This window comes from Ictalurus punctatus, chromosome 19, assembly GCF_001660625.3.
Source record: "Ictalurus punctatus breed USDA103 chromosome 19, Coco_2.0, whole genome shotgun sequence".
Taxonomy (NCBI): Eukaryota; Metazoa; Chordata; class Actinopteri; order Siluriformes; family Ictaluridae; genus Ictalurus; species Ictalurus punctatus.
In genome coordinates, this window is record NC_030434.2 from 16,086,656 (window position 1) to 16,107,334 (window position 20,679).

General features: G+C 39.2%; 1 protein-coding gene across 2 annotated transcripts in view; it reads right to left on the minus strand.

Moving 5' to 3' along the window:
• Nucleotides 1-16,515, minus strand: part of dock4b (dedicator of cytokinesis 4b) — a 109,828-nt gene extending 93,313 nt beyond the window's left edge. For both annotated transcript variants that reach the window (XM_017494423.3, XM_017494422.3), the window contains exon 1: nucleotides 16,319-16,515. In XM_017494423.3, coding sequence (XP_017349912.1) covers nucleotides 16,319-16,355 — 37 coding nt within the window. In that variant the 5' untranslated portion in view covers nucleotides 16,356-16,515. The remainder of the gene's footprint in view (nucleotides 1-16,318) is intronic.
• Nucleotides 16,516-20,679: the final 4,164 nt, after the last annotated feature.

Sequence of the window (20,679 nt, forward strand, 5' to 3'; positions counted from 1 at the left end):
CTGCCCGTGACACTGTTAGGCTAAACTTGGCTAATTTGTTCATGCTGAGCTCAGTATGAGCAAAAATCGACCGGGTGAAGCCAGCTAATGCCCCAGTTTCCACGTTAAAGTGGGTCAAAAGCAATCATTTACACCCTCTATAAATAGCTAGAATAAACCAAACCTGAGAAAAATACGCGAAAACTGTTCCAAAGTACAATCAGACAGCTATGAGCGAGAAAACATCCAGGATGCATGCTGTGAATATGGATTTCTTTTGCGTCCTCTAGTTTGCAGCATCAACAAAACGGTAAAACAGACTCATCCACGCAAACGTCCCATCTTTACACATCCCCAGAGGACAGGAAAATAGGAGCTTTAAATGAGATGCGACTGCAAGCATTCAAAAATGAAGGGGAGGAAAAAAACAGCAGGAGAAGAGTGTTAAGAGTTAGAGTGCATCCCTGGCAGACAGGTTTCTATGTTGACCTGTAAAACATTAGCGATTTCACACCAGCTGCCCTGGCATATTTGTTTTTGCGGCATGGTGTGTAGAGTTTATGTTCTGTTAGCTTCTCTTTTAAACTTTCCAGTAGTTGGTACTGCTGTATTCTTGCGTCTACTTGCATATTACGACTTTAGGTGATACTTGTCTAGGTATAGTGATAAACGCCTAGCTTTATTTTGTCCTACTCCTATATATTTATTCATTCTGAGAATACAACATGCCTTATTTTCAGCTTAGAGGTGACATGAATGCAGCATGGGGTCAGGAAGCAAGCAGGGAGGAGAGGGAGGTGGCATACAGCAGTATCAACACTAACCAATCAAGCCAAGCCCCAGTTCCCTTTTAGTACTTGTACCTTAATTACACAAAGTGACTTACTGCTAGCTAGTAACTAGGTATTACAAATAATCTGATAAACTGTGCCTGCAGTAACAGTTTGCTTGTACACTGTGCAGCTCCAGTCAGTCAGTCAGTCAGTCATATTCAGCTCTACAAATCTGTGCACAGCAGATTACAGTCCACTTGAACACAGTATTATTGTTTAAAAACATTAACATAGACTACTTAAACAAAGAGAAATAATTACGTACGAATACTTGTCAATTCAGAATAAACCTCTTTAATATAGTCCCACGGCACATTTTCAAGTGGTAAAATGGGGCAGAAAAATATCATTCAAAGCAATAGCAATTTCTTCCTGCCAGTGATGTACAGCAACTCTTTGAATGCTTTTTAGCCTTAGATTTTTATAACAGAGATTCACTTGAATGATTCATGAGGAGAGAGCTACGGGAGTTATTTTTCTTATATTTACAATTTGTTCAGTTAATATCTAGGTATGAGGCCTTTATGATCTCTGCTTGCACTGGTGCTTATATAGCTCCATCTCTCCTCTGTGGTCAATGTGCTAGATAGACCTTACTGAATCCAGTCAGGGAATGCTTACTGAACTGTCATATGTTCTGGAATTGTATAGAACACCATATGTCTGATGAAATTGAATGAAGCTGGAGCACTGTAATTTAACACTGAAATGCACGGCATAAATAAATGTCCTAGTACAAAAAATGATTGGAATAATAGGAAGTGCCATATATTTAGAGGAAGTGCCATACATTAACAGAATAAAGTAACGTTATTGTGTTCAGAGGAGTGAATGTGTGTGTTACTGCAGAACATTCATCCTCTTACCAGTTAACACTTAGTTTGTGCTTTTGTTTCTCTTTTATAGCATTTGCATGTAGTGATTTAACTTCTGTTTTAAAGCTTGTGGACAATTAGTTTATATTTTGAAAAGAAATAAACATGTTTTTATATATATATATATATATAAATTCTTTGCACAATCTATAGCATAGCTCACATGGTTCCATTTAATACCTTTTTCAAAGCCTTCGAGCTGCACAATGTTTGAAGGACAACTTTCAAGCAGAATGTGAAAGAACATGTTTTTTCTGAAAAACATTCTTATAAACTGAATAAAAATGTTATTATTGAATAAAAATTGGCATTTTAATCCAACTAATCGATTAATTAATTATCAAAATAATCGTTAGTTGCAGCCCTAGTCTGCAGTGTTTATTTCTGAGCAAGTAACACATGGCATGTTGTTCAGGTACATCTGAAGCTTCCTCTGCTTTGTGGCGATGTCTATTGCCTATCTAATATCAAATAAAATTACAATTCTACTTTACATGCATGAAAATAACAGTGAGTGAAATATTCCTTCCATGAGAAGAACACCTTCATGACTCAGGAAAGTAGTGGTAGATAAAATTAGACCCAAGAGAATAGACTAGGGATGTCAAGAGAACCGATACTTCGGTACCAACATTCTTAAAACGTGACGGTACTTGTTTTTCTGCACTATCGTTTGAACCGGTTCTAATGGAGGTACCGAGGTTGCAATTCTTCCGGACCTGATGGGGGCAGCAAATACGCGCAAGTGTTTTAGTCGGTCCACAAGTGGTGAAGAAGAAGAAGAACGCCTACAAGCACACGGGAAAAACTACAGAAGATTAGCTTAGCTTAACAAGTTTAGCTCCGCCCCAACTAGTTTAGAGGAAAAGAGAGGAAAGCTAGTATCAGTTTTTGGTGTGCAACCGATGCCATCGTTCATTTCAAACAAAGCGAGGAAACACCTGGAATTTGATGAAGCACCTGAAAGACGGTCCTATATTATATTTGTTTGAGGCAGCTGGAATTGTTGCCGTGAAACCAGCTAACGTTATACTCCATGTAATGTTTGCGATAGCCTGTTATTTGTTAACGATGCGAACACATTGCAATGTTATAAACTACCTCCCAATGGGCCACCATGCATCGCCATTCAGCCCGTGTCCTGTCAGCAAACTGTAGCCTAATGTCACTAATAATTATTCACATGCTCATGCTTTTAATAAATCTTTATGGCCTGCCACCATATCAGTCTTTAAAATAATGCTTGTATTCAGAGTATAATGGGTGTGTGTGTGTGTGCGCTTCTGTGTGTGCGTCTGTGTCCCCTCCAGGAGAGTTTTTAATTTAATTCTTTAAATTTTATTTTTACACCACACCGTGGTATCGAGTACTTTTGGTGGTATCGGTACCGACTACTAGATTTTTGGTTTCGTGACATCCCTAGAATAGACATATGAAAACCCTCATGGTCCTCTTTCCCCAATATAATCCTGTTTTCTCTCAGGGGCACTGTTCGAGTTATACTGAGAATTGAAGGACAGATATGCCATGAAAGACTGGTAATGCCATGAAAGACTGGTAGGTCCCAAATTATTTAGGATGTTCTGAAGAATGTTACTTCTTGTATTAGTGCCACATGGTACTATTTGAAGACCGTGTCGTTGTTGAGGACACATGTGTGTGATGCAGTGTGTCCTATTTGCACTTCAGTATTTTTAGCCTTGCCACTCACTATGCTAACCAGGCTACACAGACAGGCTGATCGTACTGCCTTGTCTGTGCTGACCTCAAAAACACACAACTGCCTTTACATACAGCAATCAGTCATGTTCTAAACAGTGTCCATTCTTTTATGCTTAATGAATATGCCCTCTAATAGTTGAGTAGGGCTATTATTAGAAAAAGGGGTATCTATGGATGCACTGATCCAACACAGTGTAGCAGTATCGGGGCTGGTAGTGTCCTGAAATGGTGGCTCAGTACTGGGTGGAATTTAATGCTGGCTACATTATATTTGATCCTGTGAATGTGTGTGGTTTTGATTGACATGACAGAGCTTGTTTTAGATACAAATTAAAGCTGGCTCCCCTTGCTCCCTTGATATTTTGCATAAATTCGCAGCAGGAACTTTGCAGAGAGTCGTCCAGGTTACTAAGGCACTGTTACTCAGACGGCTTCGTTCACCCGAGCATGGAGAATACGGACACTGAGATAAACAACTAATGTAAAACACTGTGTATTGCATACAGGACACATGGCATTTCTGAAGTTCTACAGCTCTGCCCTTTGGCCCATTTTGCTCAGTTATGGCTCAATTTAGTAGCTCACTTCTAAAGAAAAATGCTGCTCGCAACCCATAGTACACAGTTTATTTGGTTGAATTCCTGCAGTTGGCTCAAATCAAAGTCAAATCACTTTCACTTACTTTGCAATCAAGCCATGCTAAAGTATGCTTGGAACCTGATTATTCTGGTACTCCAAGTGAGACTGCTATGTAATCCTATCAGTGTTAATGAACAACGACAAGAGGGAAAACAGATCAGGGTTTCTTTCAAAAAACTAACCAGTGCATATGTGGAAGCACCCTAAGAGGACATTAAGATCAGTATCAGATTTCAACCGACATTAATATTGCACTGAAATTGATACTCTAGGGTACCCCTAGGGATTTCAGTAGCAGAAGTATGATGATGAAGCTGAGCTATGTTTTGAAATCCAATACACTGCACTGGATTCCCATCAAAGCAAGATGTTTCAACACCTCATGTTTCTCTATTTTTATCCTCAGACGACCTTGAGGATGCAAACTTGTTCCAAACTAAGTACAGCAGGAAGCAGACAGCTCATTGCCAATGTTACTGCCCTGGCCTGAAATGTGTCAATTCTTCCAAAGCCTGGTGAGTAAAGTACATTTGGGTCAGTGCTATTTTTATCATGAGAACTCAGCACACAATGCAAGTGGCTGTGTTGTTATGCTGCAGTTTGCACTACATTAGGCGTTGGGTGTGGTGAGGAGAGAATGGGCTGCAATAACTCACTGTACCAGAGACATCCCTGTGGGGACAGAACAGACTTACACAGCCGTTCATCCACACTAAAGAGATACATTACAGCTTCTGATGCTGAGTGGCACTTCGTTTAAGGGCCAGCATGTGCCCTGGGGAAGCTAAAGAAAAGGGAAAAGGTGGAAAAAAGAAACAGGGTATGGCAAAAAGGTTGCTGTCAGACAACATAGAAATAAAGACAAATGCAAACCAGATTGACACACATGTCTCCATTTGCCCTGGCATGAATCATTGCTATGACAAATTTCTGTGAGAAGTAGCAGCACAGGACAAACCTGTTCCAGGAAACTAAATCTGCTACGCTAGTGTATTGTAATGTGATGAAAAGTTCCAATCAGAGACCCAAATCAAAGCACCCAGCATTAGTGTAATGCAGGAAGTAGTATTTTTTAAAAAATCAGAGTATTGTAATTAAACAACCCAATACCAGAGAAGGATGGGAGTAAATATGATACTGAAACTGCTTCATGTGCAGTCTCTCTCATGCTGTAGACTTTTATATATATATATATATATATATATATATATATATATATATATATATGTGTGTGTGTGTGTGTGTGTGTGTGTTAAATTGTACTTTTAAAAGTAGTTTTAAATGGGGATTTTATTTGTGATCTATACTGAGTAAATATAAAAAGACTGATACCATTACTGAAAGTAATACCATGTAACATTAAGCTGTTTTTCAGCTCCATTTATTTCTGTGGCTGAATCTCAAAATGGTAGAGCATGACATAGTGTGTGCCTTTGGTAGAGCATGTAATTAGTGAACAAGAAGTCCTTTGGGATTCTGCAAAACCATTTGTTGGCACGACAAAAAAAAATAAATAATAAAACCCCCAGTGTGAAAATGCATTGATGACCGTGCATGTTGAGTCATAGAAGTACTATTTGTATATTTTACAGAAGTCATTTACATTATGGCTAAAATATATTTTATAATATAAAAGAATAAATATATATATTATATATATATTTATTCTTTTGTAAACTAAATTAGTGACCGGGGGAGGGCGGGGGTTAGTTCCACTCCTGTCCACTGCTGCAGAAAGTTTGACCAATCCCAACCACTCGCGCAGAAATTTAAACTAATCCTGCGACTCCCGCAAAATATCTGACCAATCCCACACTGAAACTGTGACCAATCCCACCCAGTCCTACAGAAATTTTGACCAATCCCACCCACTGACAGAAAGCTTGACCAATCCCACCCACTCTCAAAGTTTGACCAATCCCACCCACTCAGAAATCTTGACCAATCTCACCCATTCTTACAGAAAGTTTGAGCAATCCCACCGAGTCCAGCAGAAATTTTAACCAATTGCACCCACTCCTATAGAAAGCTTGACCAATTCCATTCACTCCCACAAAAAGCTTGTCTAATCCTGCTCGCTCATGTAGTTTTGGTTAGTGCCTGCCCACAATACAACAGATTAATAATTTAGACCATAGTCCCTGGCAAATAGAAAGCATATCCTGAAGATGTTTCTTTGTGAATGAAAGTGTCTTTTCTTAGTTCCATCATATCTGATGCACAGTCCAACCTGCATGAGAGTAAAAATCACCCACTCCTGTGACTCCCGATGCACACCTCTAAACAAAAGTTCTGTCTTTACTGCTGCTAGACTATCTAACAAGATAGCACTCTTTAACTAAAGACGTTGCCATTTTTGTTGTTATACATATGTATTATAAATAATCTGCAAAATAAGCCATTTTTACAGTTAACAAAACTTTGCGCAGTGTTTCCTAAAAACTAACTACATCGGAAACCGCTCCATTGTGTTTAATGTTTAATTCTTTACAAGTTCCTACATTTAAAAGTGAACAAAGTGACCAAGATGGGCAGCTTGCACATCTAGAAATGCACCATCAATGCTGAAAGGTATATACAGGTTTTAGAGCAACATACACTTCCATTCAGATTCCATCCCATCTTTACTTCTGAGAGACTCTGCCTCTCTAAGATACTCATTTTATACCCAATCATGTTACTGACCTGTTGCCAATTAACCTAATTAGTTGAAAATATTCCTCCAGCTGTTTCTTTTTAGTAACCCTTACTTTTCCAGCCTTTTGTTGCCCCAGTCCCAACTTTTTTTGACGTGTTGCAAATTCAAATTCAAAATTACCTTATTATTTTTCTTAAAATTGTACATTTACTCAGTTTTTGATGTTTTCTATCTTCTACTGTGAATAACATGGGTTTGAGATTTGCAAATCATTGTATACTGAGCTTTTTTTTGTTGTTGTTTTTTTTTTTTTTTTTACATTTTACACAGCATCCCAACGTTTTTGGAATTGGGGTTGTAGTTTCAGTGCAGTGAACTTGACAGCAGCAGCCAAGCAAGGCTGAGTGAATGTGAAATTCCACACCTGGCAGGTAAGCTTCTCCGAGTTCTCTGCCATCAAGCGAAACGATGAGGGGATCTAAGGACATCTAAAGAGATGTGTGTGTGTCTGTCTGGAGAAAAATTCAGACAAAGATATAAAAGACTTCCTGTCTACACTTCAATCTCCCACGTGTTGGACGCATGCCCATCCTCACTGCTCCTGAACGAGTGAAGCACTGTCTGACGGTGCACTTCACACAGGCAGAAGCTCTTAATGTGGGGCCTGTGATTATACACAATTTAGCCAGAATGCTCAGTGTTCTTCATCACAGATGTAAACCAGAAACATGACAAGTCAACAAAACAAGCCCCCTGAAGTCTATGTTCATGGCAGAGCTGCAGAACAGCAAGATTTCTGCCCACAACGCTGCATGTTTCATAAAAACAAGCAGCTTGATATTAGGATAATTATAACTTCTGTCAGGAGATAAAACCATAATGTGCAAAGATCTCAGTTGTTCACGTTTGGATATATACTTTTATCTTTAGGGCACCTACATGCTGCTTGTGATAGCAGATCTGGGACGTCTGGCGTTATCATCATCATACACAGTTTCGGTTTGTGTGAAGGAAGACAACGTACAGACTTGATATTACAGAGGAGGAAGACTGGAGGGCTCTGGGGAAATTGGAAAGAAGGATACGGCAAAGGAGACGGCGGAGAAGAAAAACAGGGTGACTAAAAAAATGTATGAGAAAAGAAAGAGGAGTAGGTTTGTGCAATGCTGATTTTTCCAGGCATATGGTTTAAAAAGTCATGATAAAGGATTCAATCACCAAAATGCAATAACCTAAAAAAGACAAGGACACAACGCATTTCCACCACTTCAGGTTTAAGGAACGTATGGAAGGTAAAATGGCGTAAATGGCGCACTTATATAGCGCTTTTATCCAAAGAGCTTTACACGGTGTCTCATTCACCCATTCTCACTCACACACACACACACACACACACACACACACACCAGTGGTAGCAGAGCTGCCATGCAAGGTGCTAAATTGCCATCAGGAGCAACTTGGGGTTCAGTGTCTTGCCCAAGGACACTTCGGCATGTGGAGTCATGTGGGCCGGCAATGTTTTTAAAAAAAATATATCAATAAAAGTACATTGTTGATACAATGCTTTTACAAATTGGATGTCTAATGTCCAAATGACATTTTACACTGTTGATCTGCAGTGCTCTTTGAGCATTTAAATTAGTATCACCATTAACACTGTTTGTAGTGTTCCAAATGGCAGTTCATTGCAGGCCAATAGGTCAAAATTTTCACCCTCGTTTCTCTTAAGGCCGAAAACCTAAAGAGGCATTGTTGAGAATTTTGGAGTGAAAACGGTCCATAATTAATATAATTAACTGATGTTAAGTGAATATTTGTCTAATTTTAGCCAAGTCGAACATACACTGATGCATTGTATTTCACATTAACGAACTCAAACCATTCCCCATTTACCCTGCCCGAAAGCAAGGGAGCCGCAGAAATCTAGTCGAGATCCTGTGAGATGGGGGAAGGGGGTGGGGCTTTCAGGCGGTGTCAGTTCAAAAACTCATGCGCAAATCTTTACACATTCATATGCCGAGTGGCTCATCTCCCATTAGAGATAAAGGGAGGGAAAAAGACTGCTCGTTTAGCATATTTTTAGTGATAACTCATACTAGCATACTCATGTTAAACTGCATCACACCTATACAAAATGCATAAAAGGTAGGCAGATTTGGTAATAGAGTAAACATCACTGAATATCATGGCAGTGTAATATCACGTAGGGACGATTAAACTTATATTGCACAAGCTTAGACCGGAGGCAGAAAAGCAGAAACACTGCTCAAAGAATGTCAAAGGAAAGAAGACAAAGAATGGGGAAAGAATAAGAGGAAGGAAAGACAGGACAAAATGTATTCTCCTCCCCCCTCACCAATTCTCAGACTCAAAGGACTCAGAAGTGGAAGGACAGATGCGGGGGGGGGGGATACAGCCTGAACACAGCCCTGAACACTACCCCCCGTCTGGTAGCGCAAAAAAATAAAAATAATATTTTTATTTCCTTTTTTAGTAATGATAATTTAATACTTAGGGCTGTATGCTGGCTCTCTTTGTTCAATCACTCATTGCACAATTTTTTGGCTCAATACTGAAATCATGCAACAACTAATTTTTAGTTCTACAGCATGTTAGAATTTCAGCAGAAATTAGCCTTTTGTTTCACTTTTACATTACAAGCCTGCGTTTCTTCAAATGTCAAACTTTCATTTGAAATGAAACTCCCCAGTTACACTTAGTGCAACCTTCAGATGCTAAACAAAATGCTACAACAAACAGATATATTGGATATATTGACACAGACAGGCCACCAAACTATGTAACCAAACAGAATATATATGAATATATAAATAATTGAATTTAATGCACCAGACACACTAAAAATTATTTCATCAGCCAACCAGCTAAATAAACCTAATCTATTATTATTATTATTATTATTATTATTATTATTATTAACGGAGCAATTTTTTTTACAATCCAACTGCAAAATATTACAATTCCCATTTTATGTGCAATAATTTTATTCTTGGTGAAATTAGGTTTTTAATAGATGGCAAACATGTATCCTTATTAGCCTCATGTTAAATATAGTTTGTTTATTGATTTTTAATGCCGGTCAGTGCGGTAAACAATACAAGATGTACAATTTACAAAACTATATACAGTCCCCTCCAAAACTATTGGAACAGCAAGGCCAATTCAGTTGTTTGTGTTATACACCAAAGACATTGGTGTTTGAGATCAGAAGTTGTTTATGAGACAAAAGGTTAGGATTTCAGCTTTTATTTCCTGGTATTTATATCTAGATGTGTTGAACTACTTTAAAAATACCGTAGAGCCTTTTGTATCAGAACCAATTGTACGGGGGCAAAAGTATAAGAACAGATAAGTCTTGAAGTGAATTAAAGTAAATGACAAATTTTGGCTGCGAATCCCCTACTTTCAATAACTGCATCAAGCCTGTGACTCAGTGACATCACCAAATCACTGGTTTCTTCATTTGTGTTGCTTCCCCAAGCTTTTACTGCAGTTTGTTTCAGTTGTTGTTTGTTTAGAGGGGTTTCTCCCTTCAGTCTCCTTTTCAGGAGGTGAAATGCTGCTCAATATGGTTAAGGTCTGGTGATTGACTTGGCCTGTCTAAAACCTTCCACTTTTTCCCTCCTGATAAAGTCCATTGTTGAGATGGCAGTTCGTTTTGGATGAGTGTCTTGCCGCATGATAAAGTTCCTCCTGAATTTCTCTGTAAATTGGCAGACAGAATGTTTCTGTAGGCGTCTGAATTCATTCTACTGCTATCATCAATAAAGAATACTGAGACTGTTACAGAAGCAGCCATGCAAGCCCAAGCTATGACACTACCTCCACCATGTTTCACAGATGAGCTTGTGTGTTTAGGATCATGAGCAGATCCTTCCTTTCTCCACACTTTGGCCTTTCCATCACTTTGGTAGAAGTTTATCTTGGTTCCAGAACTTTTGTGGCTCATCTGTGTATTTCTTTGTGAATTCCAATCTGGATTTCTGATTCTTACGGCTGATTCGTGGTTTGTGGTATGGCCTCTACAATTCTGCTCTCAAAGTCTTCTTTGAATGGTGGATTGCAAAACCTTTACCCTTGTCTATTGTGATCTGGCTGTATCATGTCATGTCGAACCAAGATGGTTGCTCCACCAGAGGAACGATTTATGTTTGGGTCTTAAACTTTTTCAGAGACATAGGGCTGTCTGGTGTTACGTGTGTTTCTTGGAGACAAAAAGCAAGAGGGTTGAGTATCATGGCTACTCACTGAAGCACTTCAAAATCTGCCTTAACACCTCAACAGTTCCACTGAATGATAGTTATCTATCATGTCAGTAGGATCAGTACCAGCCTCTACTCTTACTCTTAGGAATGGGGCTCCAACTGTGGAGGGTTATGGCCTAGTGCAAGATGGTATACTCTTGCAAGAAGAACAGAGGGTTCAACTTGATCAACTGACCCTAAGCCACCACCTGCAGAGAAATGAAACATACAGCTGATTTAATTGCCAGTATCTAGCGAGGGCATGTCATGATTAGCCGCTTGGTTGCATCGGGCCCTTCCAACCGCCCGTCTATATGAAGTTGGAGCCAAAACACTGTGTTGGACCTGGGGAAGCCACAGCTTACCACATTCCTCAAATGTCAGGATCTCTTCCTCCACAGACACTGGTCCCAACTTATGGCCAAAAAGTTGCCCAAAAAAGTTGACCCCCCCAAAAAAAAAAAAAAACACTATTGTGTTTCATTAATTACATGGAGAAAGCATACAACACTGAAAAGCAAAGCCTTCATTGAATTGCTCTTACATTGCTGGTTGATGCTGTAACATCAGCATTTTCCAAAAAAATATACATCTTTCCATCCACACAAAGACGGCGTAAAACATTTTTAAATGTCTCTGCCTTTGAGGGACATTTTCAAAAAGCTGTGTTTAAAGTCTCTGAGCTTAGTATTTTTCAGATCAGAATCTGTATATTAACACGACAGTCACAAAAAAAAAAAACTGCACTGCACCTAATTACACACGATCATTGATCTGCCAGGCTTTTAAGGTCACAAGGGGTCATAGGGTCAGGTCACTGCAGCCAGATTCGGATTTATAAAGAAAATTCAGGGACAATAAAATGGTTTCAAGTCTGCAGGGAAATGACATAAAACACTTCCCTGCTGTGTTCAGAGTGAGTCAGCCATTCTGTTAGTCTTGATTAAATACGAACACTAGTCTGTGAGCCTGATTTGTCACCGTGATCCTGCTTTAGTCACCGTGGTCACACTGAGCTATGGGTGACAGATTATCACCCTCTGCCCAGCCACACACAGGGACAGGAGCAATAGAAAACACAGCTACCACAACAACTTCTTTCCCTACAACATGTGGCTGCGTGTAATTGATGTTGTTCAAACAAAAAAAACAGCACATGGGGTCTAACAAAACAGCATTTTGCTTAGACGTTAGATATAACTGGGTATATTTTCTTTGTATCCTTGTCAGTTTACAGCAGTATATTTTTTCCATGTTGAAGCAGTGACCACCTACTTACAGATGTGCCCAAAAGTTTACATATCCCTTGTAGAATCTACAAAATATTAATACTTTCAACAAAATAAGAGGGATCATAAAAATCCCGTTTTTCCAGTTATAGTACAGGTAAATGTGTTGAAATTCTGGCCTGTTGTAGTGGCACATACACTAAAGATACAGTAAATAGACATTAGGTTGAAAAACGCAGAAGTATTTCTTTAACACTGGGATTAATGCTTAATCGTCAGCTAGTGACATTCAGTTAACGCTCAAAAGAACTTGACTTGCCTTCCAAATTTATTTTTATGATCTGTAAATTTACACATCATGATGTATAAACCTCCATTTCCTGATTTTAGCAGGGAAGCAATTAATAACATGGGGGAATGGAACAATGCACTGTCAAGCTGCAAAAGCATGAATGTGTTACTCCTTCCTTAAATCCTGCCTATCAAATATCACACACATGCACCATGAAACTAGTACTATTTGTTCTACATGTTCAGTATTGCAAGTGTGTGTGTGTGTGTGTGTGTGAGATGCTATTCATATCAAAAGGACTACATGAGAAGAGAAAGCAGCTCCCCAAGCAGCAGACTGAATCAGGCTATCGACTCCCGAAACAGCTTCGCCTCTAAATATGTGGTTCAGCTCAGCAGATGAAGAGGCAATTACATTCGGGGAGGTATTTGTTTGGGCCCACCTCCTCTGACCTCAGGACTCCAGTCATTACAGCATGCGATGTGTAATGAAGGAATGGTCCAGAGCACTGCCAAACAACCTGCTAATCCCACAGGGCATCGTGCAGGGTGGCCGCTTATACAATGAGCGCAAATTACACGCTGCCAACCCTCTCGCTGCCCTCCCCAGGAGGCGGGGATGGAAATCGACAGCAGTCTGAGGGGGAACAAAATTACCTAAAATCTCCGGTTTGTCATGAATATTCAGGACCTCTTTATTCAAACCCTTTTCCTGCCAGAGTTTCCTTCAGTTTTGAAACATTTGCATAGCTTCACACAACACTGAATCGACCCAGAGAAACTAAAGTTCATTTGAATTTTTGAATTCTTAAAGAGCTATCGGAAACTAAACACACACAAGAATCACTGATGCGTCCCAAGGAGTAATTGTGGCACTAAATTATGATGAGCTATAACATGCTTGGCTGACTCTAATATCACACCTAATGAGGGACATTTTTTTTTTCACTTGGAAATCAAGCAATAAAAGCTGTGGACAAACACCTCTAGCTACTGACACGTCTCACGCTCTGTCTATTCTGAGCTATTTCCAGCCCATACCGTCTTGTGAAGATGAAGAAGAAGGAAAACGTTAAAACAATTCCCCGAAGTATATGAGTATTTCCAGCTGTCTAATCGCAGCATGACACTCCTTCACCTTTGCCCAAGTCTAGTTCACCTAGACCAGCGGTTCTCAAAACAGGTTACATCCATTTTTTTCTTTTCTGTTACAGTTTTGTAAATCACATCCCACCATAATCCCAGTTATAACTATTATTGAATTCATATAGCCTCATTTAACTGCTCTCTTGAATTGGATGCCTTTAATCCAGATCTCAACAACTTGAAAACAAGTAGGACTGTAAACGATGACCTACGGGACCTGATGTGTTATGCTGGGGGGGGGGGGTTAAATAAATAAATAAAATCTGTATTGGGGATGTTTTGAGAACCCCTGACCTAGACAAGTGGACAAACTGACCATGGAAGTTGCACAAAATGAATATCTATATTCAATAAGGTACAGGTAGAGAGAGAGAGAGAGAGAGAGAGAGAGAAACCGACCCAATCTAGGGTTACTTTGTGACAATTTAGTCAGTCTATTCATATTTTATCAATAGCTGGCGGTTGGCCCACTTCCGCATCTCACCCATGTGAACATCAAAGACATCTCAAAATCTCAAATTAAACACTGGTATGTAAATCGTTGTCTTTGGTGAAATCTGAAACCAAGATCAAACACGCTTTAAGAACCCAGGCCCATTTAACTGAGATGAAACCAAACAGCGAAAACTGCACAGAACTCCTCTGTAAGATCGCAGTGGCGCAGGGGAAACTGCACAGTTTCTGTCTGAACAGCAGCAGCCACTTCCCCTAAAGATTTGCGGCATGTTGGATCAGGAGTGATGCAAAATGAGCAGAGATTTTTCTGTGGATGGACTGCTACCTAATCATGACACAGCGATTTAAACAGAGTTTTGTTTGACTCGTGTAAAAACATCTATTATGAGTGACGTCCTGCATATAGGTAAATGTGTAAGTAAGTATAGGTAAATGTGTTGAATTTCACACCTATGGTAATTGAACATACACTAAAGATGCATTCTTTGTAACATGAGCCTGCTGGGATTGATATTTAATCGTCGACGACTGACGTTCAGTTAATATTCAAACGAATTTGACAGAAGTAATTTATACTTACGTTCGATTTTCAGTGTCACTATGTGTCAACTTCCATTTCCTGATTTTAGACTCGCGAAGTTTGAAAGCAAACAAACAATTATTAACAACGTGGCCACGCACGGTGCACTGATGAGCTGCGATTTAAATGTGTAACTCCTACCTTAAATCCTTCCAAACTATTTTTCTAAAAGCACATGGAACATGAAACTGGCACTATTGGTTTGGTGTGTGTGTGTGTGTGAAAACAATGCATAGCTGGTGTTAACCAGGAACAACCTGAACTGGCTCGACTCAAACTAATCATGCCATTTAATAAACCTCGAAGACATGTATGATTACTATCGCAAGCATAAAAATAACATCAAGGAAGCGATCTTATATAAAACAGAACCTACTCTGACAAACAGAGTTAAAATATCTAACTCTCCATCAGCCTAGAATCAATCAAGCATTTAAAATAAATTAATAAATAAATAAGGGATTTCACAGGAACGAGGAAAGAAAGCAGAAGAATTCGAGTTAAGATTTTCTTGTCAGTAAAACAGCTCTCAGGTGGGAAAACACACTCTCAGAAATAAGGGTGCCAATGTGTACTCTTCTGTTTCTCTGGGGTGGTACTATTCAAGGGACCTCAGCTGTGTTGTGTATCTTTTACCTGGCATGGTTTATGTGTTGTATGTAATTGGCACAACACCAGCAAGAAGAAAAAAGTACAGTTTGGAACCTTTATTTCTGAGAGCAAAGAAAAGAGCAACTCCCCAAGAATGAATGAATGAATGAATGAATGAATGAATGAAACAGAGACAGATGTGACCATTTGACACAGAAGCATCACACTAACTAGTTAAAAACCATGTGTGTGGGCATGTTTTTATATCTTGGTGGGGACCAAATGTCCCAGTAAGTATAGGAATATCTGACAGCTCTGACCTTGTAGGAACATCTGTTCTGTAATACGAACAAAAACAATACAAAAAAAGAGCCAAAATGTTTCCTTTTGGTCACAAGGGTTACACAGCATTAATGTCAATGGAAGGTCCTCATAAGGATAGTAAGGGGGGTGGGTGTGTGTGTGTGTGTGTGTGTGTGTGTGTGTGTGTGTTTTCTCCCACTGATTTTGGTTCAGTGTGCAGATTGAGGCACTTCAGCTCCAGGATGCTGCTGAAACAATGCTGTGTGAACAGCTGGGTTTTCTCCTCGCTGCTCACTCACGCCGACTTAAAGTCGCTGTAAAACGGTGCTTCTTAAATAAATAAATAAATAAATAAATAAATAAATAAATAAATAAAGTGTGTGCGCCTGCTTTTAAACGGAAACACAACATCGTGACCACACGAACGAGGTATTCAATAGCCAACTGCTACACAATACACACGGTCTGTCACACGTAAATAAACAAACAAACGCCTTCCAAGCACTTGGAGAAGGTGAAGGAAATGCCACAAACATTCCTGGAAAATAAACTGCACTCCAGGTGCTGCATTAAACAAAACAAAACCGGGATAAACACCGCACCAGCTGTGCGTTTGACTTGTTTTCCAGTGAGAGACAAAAAATAGCCGCACATATTAACCAAACTCGCTCCTCTCCTCTCCTCTCCTCTCTTTTCCTCTCCTCTCTGGCTCCGACTCGAGCTCACGCGCACTTTACACTTCTGTCACACAAAATCACGCGCAAAACTTACCCACTCCGAATTTCTCGTGTTCCGTCGGTATCCACATGTTTACGCTTTTTCGCCCATTGAAAGACCACACGAAGAGAATCGCACGGCGCTGAACATTGGTGCTAAATCACACGCTCACATTCTCCGGGCTCCTCGCGCTCCGCCGACACTCATTGTTCAAAGTGCCCGAGCAACCAAGTATACGGGCGCGCGAGAGCGAAAGCGCTCGTACCAGCGTAGCGGCTACGCCGCGCTGCATTCTGGGAGCTGTAGTGCAATGACGTCCTCACAAAGCGTCAGATGAAAAGTTGCACAGGTTGTGTAGTTTAAGAAAAAAAAAAAATACAGTGTGATTATAGCGTAATCGTCTTCGTCCAACTAAATGTCGATGAAACAAGGTATGAAAAGAGTCCACGCTCTGACGTGTACCACAGTGACGTGTGTAATGGGAAAATACCAATGGAAAATACTAACATTATGAGTCTAATAATAAAAGCAGGGAATATGGCTGCCACATCTCACTAGGTATATAAATATCTCATTGCTAAGCCATCTATATAAAGAATATACATACACAAACATGGGCCATTTATTTATGTTACAGTACAAAATGGTACAGATTCGCATTTCCTCTCAATGCTAAAATGGTCGTCACTTTTATCCAAAGCACTTTACACTGTGTCTCATTCACCCATTCTCACACACACCAATGGTAGCAGAGCTGCCATGCAAGGTGCTAGTTTGCCATCAAGACCAACTTGATGTTCAGTGTCTTGCCCAAGGACATTTCGGTATGTGGAGTCACGTGAGCCAGAAATCGAACCATCAACTCTATGATTAGTGGACAACCCGCTCTAACACCTGAGCCACAGTCACCGCTTGGTCACAGTATAAAGCACTGAGGTGACTGGGGCTGATTTTCCTCCAGTGGCATTGGTGAGCTTCATTTAGAAGTGAACTTTGAAGTGGAATTTTTCAGCAGGATAATAATCCAAATCAGACCTCCTGCCTTTTGAAAGAAAACTTTCCAGGGCCCCTGACCTAAACCCTATAGAGCATCTATGCGATACAATGGGAGATGAAATTAGCATATTACTGAAGCTCTAGTGCGGATGAGGTTTTGTCGAATCTTTCACCACAACTGTTACAGAAACCGTTTGATTCCATGCCCAGATGTTGAGACATTCTGCGAAACAAAATGTTAAAACACTATGACTGTAATCTCTAATGAAGCCACTGTCGAATGACGTTTTGTCTAATTTTGAACAGTATATCTATTTTTAAATAGATATTTTTAAACATAATCAATTTTCTGGGAAATGTTTTTTTTTTGTTTGAAAATAGTACCTTTCTTTAAAATAAATGGTACTTGGTTTGACATGCTGTTTTCTAATGCAGTCAAACTCATACATTTGTAAGTGTGGCTTAAGTGTCTAAATACTTTTTTTTTTGGCACCACTGTATTTCCTGTCTATCTATCTTGGAATGTTGGCTAGCTGTAGCAAGCAAAAGTTGTTAGCTAGCAATTTCTGTGCTAATATATATATATATATATATATATATATATATATATATATATATATATATATATATATATATATATATATATATATATATATATATACATATATATATATGTATATATATATGTGTGTATATATATATATATATATATATATATATATATATATATATATATATATATGTATGTACATTTAAAAAAAAATAAATTCCAAAAAATCTCTGCCAAAGCACAGAAAGAGAAAAATTAAGAGGAAACTTATCGATATGAACCCAAATCAGTGTTAAGAGTTTTAGTTATGAGCGTCTGTTATGAAAGAATTCTTTGAGAAGCAGCACTGTCAGACCCAGCATCAATCATTCTGAAATAGTTTCCTTGTGGGATCAACTGAAAGGCAGTTGGAAATAAAAAGTAAGGAAGGAAAGGAGGCAGGAGGAAAGACCGACCAGCCCACCTGCCCTATGTGTTTGTTTGTTTGTTTGTTGTTGGTGGTGGTGTTGTTGTTTTTCACGCTGGCTCACCTGTTACAAGGTAGAATCGCCCTGGGGTACTGTATGGAGTCCAAGGACTGTGATTGAACCATTAGCATAATACCATTAAAGCAATGAGGTTTGATTTAGATATTATAAAATATTATGCAAAAAAAGAGAATGGGCCATCCACCTAATGTATACATACAGTAAATGCTCACATGAAAAGAAGAGCCCTTTACCCTATGGACAAGCTGTATGGTTTCTGAGTGTGGTGTCTGAACATGGAAAATAAATAAGGTTCACCTTCTGGCATGCTGAAAGCACATATACAATACATGTGCAAGGGAATATACAGGACACTTGAAATATATAAACTATAATATAAAGTGTAAAGTTATACACTGTATGATATTATAATGTATTATTCACACAGCAATTCATATTCAGATCTTCTGATGAGATATAAAAGACAATGTCTCCTCATATGCGCAAAAAACAACAACCTATCACTGAATCACATCATAATTAGTTGTATAATGACTGATAATGTCAGCATTAATAGATGCTCATAATACTCTTGTTTTCTGTCAGTCACCAAAAAAACCCTCAGTAACAGTATGAATACTGTGTCGTTGTGTATGCTAGCTGTGAAGCGAACTCATATTGAGAATTGAGGTCATACTCATTACAATAGTGAATATATGTATTTTCTGTGTCTGTGTAATGATGCTTTGCTCTTTCAGTTGCCATTGGCAGATTAGAGTGCTTGTTTCATAGCAGTTTAATCCCATACACACAAACAACCAAACACACACAGAATGATGCCAGAGTAACCTCTATCAAATGCCCTACATGCATGAGCGGGCATGCTGTCTGAGCAAAGAGCTTTGGGAATACAACTGCACACATCACAAAAGAATAAAGAAAGGGCAAAAGGAGGAGAAAGCCAGTCATAATGAAGCACTGCAAGAGCATCAGAGTGTGTGTTATGATATATTTATGCGCTCGTACTAAAATGATAGTTTCTATAGCTGCTTCACAGGGACTTGTAAGGCAGATGCTCCACACAACCAGATTTCTGGAAAGAGTCTCCAGTGCCAGCACTTTGTAATGGTCAGTAAGTCTTCAAGACATAAGACTTTGACCTTTCAGAGTTCAAGCTGCGTTTTATGTCGTATTAACTTCAAAAGAGAGAAATAAATACAAGATGCTGTTTAAGGAACAGCTATTTATAGCTCTTATAAAGTGATCCATGTGAAGAATAGCTGGTGCTGAATGTGGGGATGTGCTGAATAACAGGCTCACTTGTTTTTCAGGACTAAACAGACAGCAAACAGCAGACAGTTTAGACAAAAAGATTTATAGTGTTCACAAGAAGATTCCACATGATTTCCACAGGAGTTTTCTTATAAACAATATCTCTTGTTGTAATGCAATGCTGATATATTCCAGTATGTTTTCTGTCCATACCAAGTGTCATTTGGGTGGGCAAGTTATGGGTTAGTTAAGTGTTCATGGAAGAGGTGGGTTTTTAACCATTTTTTGAAGATAGTGATGAGGATTCTGCTGTCCGGATTGAGGTTGGAAATTCATTCCACCATTGAGGGACAGTCAGTTTGAAGGTTCTGGAAAGGGACCTCATGCCTCGCTGAGTAGGCACTACCAGGTATCGGTCATTAACTGATCGCAGGTTGCGTGAGGGAACATAGTCCTCAAGGAAAGTGTTTAGGTAAGGGTGTGCTGTTCCAGACAGCTTTGAGTTTTGAATTTGCTTTGAGTGAGCTTTGAATTTGATGCGGGCAGCTACAGGAAGCCAGTGGAGAGAGCTGAAGAGGGGTGTGACGTGGGTTCTTTAGAGCTGGTTGAAGACAAGGCGTGCTGCTGCATTCTGAATCATCTGAAGGGTTTTGATGGAACTGGCTGGGAGGTCCAAGAGTGCATTGCAATAGTCCAGTTTTGAGATAACAAGAGCCTGGATTAGTCTGAAATGTTGATATTCCTAATGTTTTGGGTTTTTTTTAAATTAAATTCCACACTCAGTCTGCTTTTAAATTCTCCATTTACAGGGGCAGATTTAGTGATTGGGGGCCATACATAAGGTACAGTTCCTGTTCTAATGAATGATACGAATAACTGGTAATGAAGGGATGAGCAGAATAACAAGGGGCAAACTACAAACAAGGTAATTGAGCATTTCAAAAGCTTAATTATTGCCAGACTTGGGCGGTAACAGAAATACCTGTAACAGCATTATGTAATCAGGATACAAAAAACTGGAAACTGTAATCTGTTACAGTTCCATCAAAAAACAAAGTAATCAGATTACGGGTACATTTTGTAAATAAATGGGAATACTATCAGGATCAAAATTTGTTTTCATTTAAAAG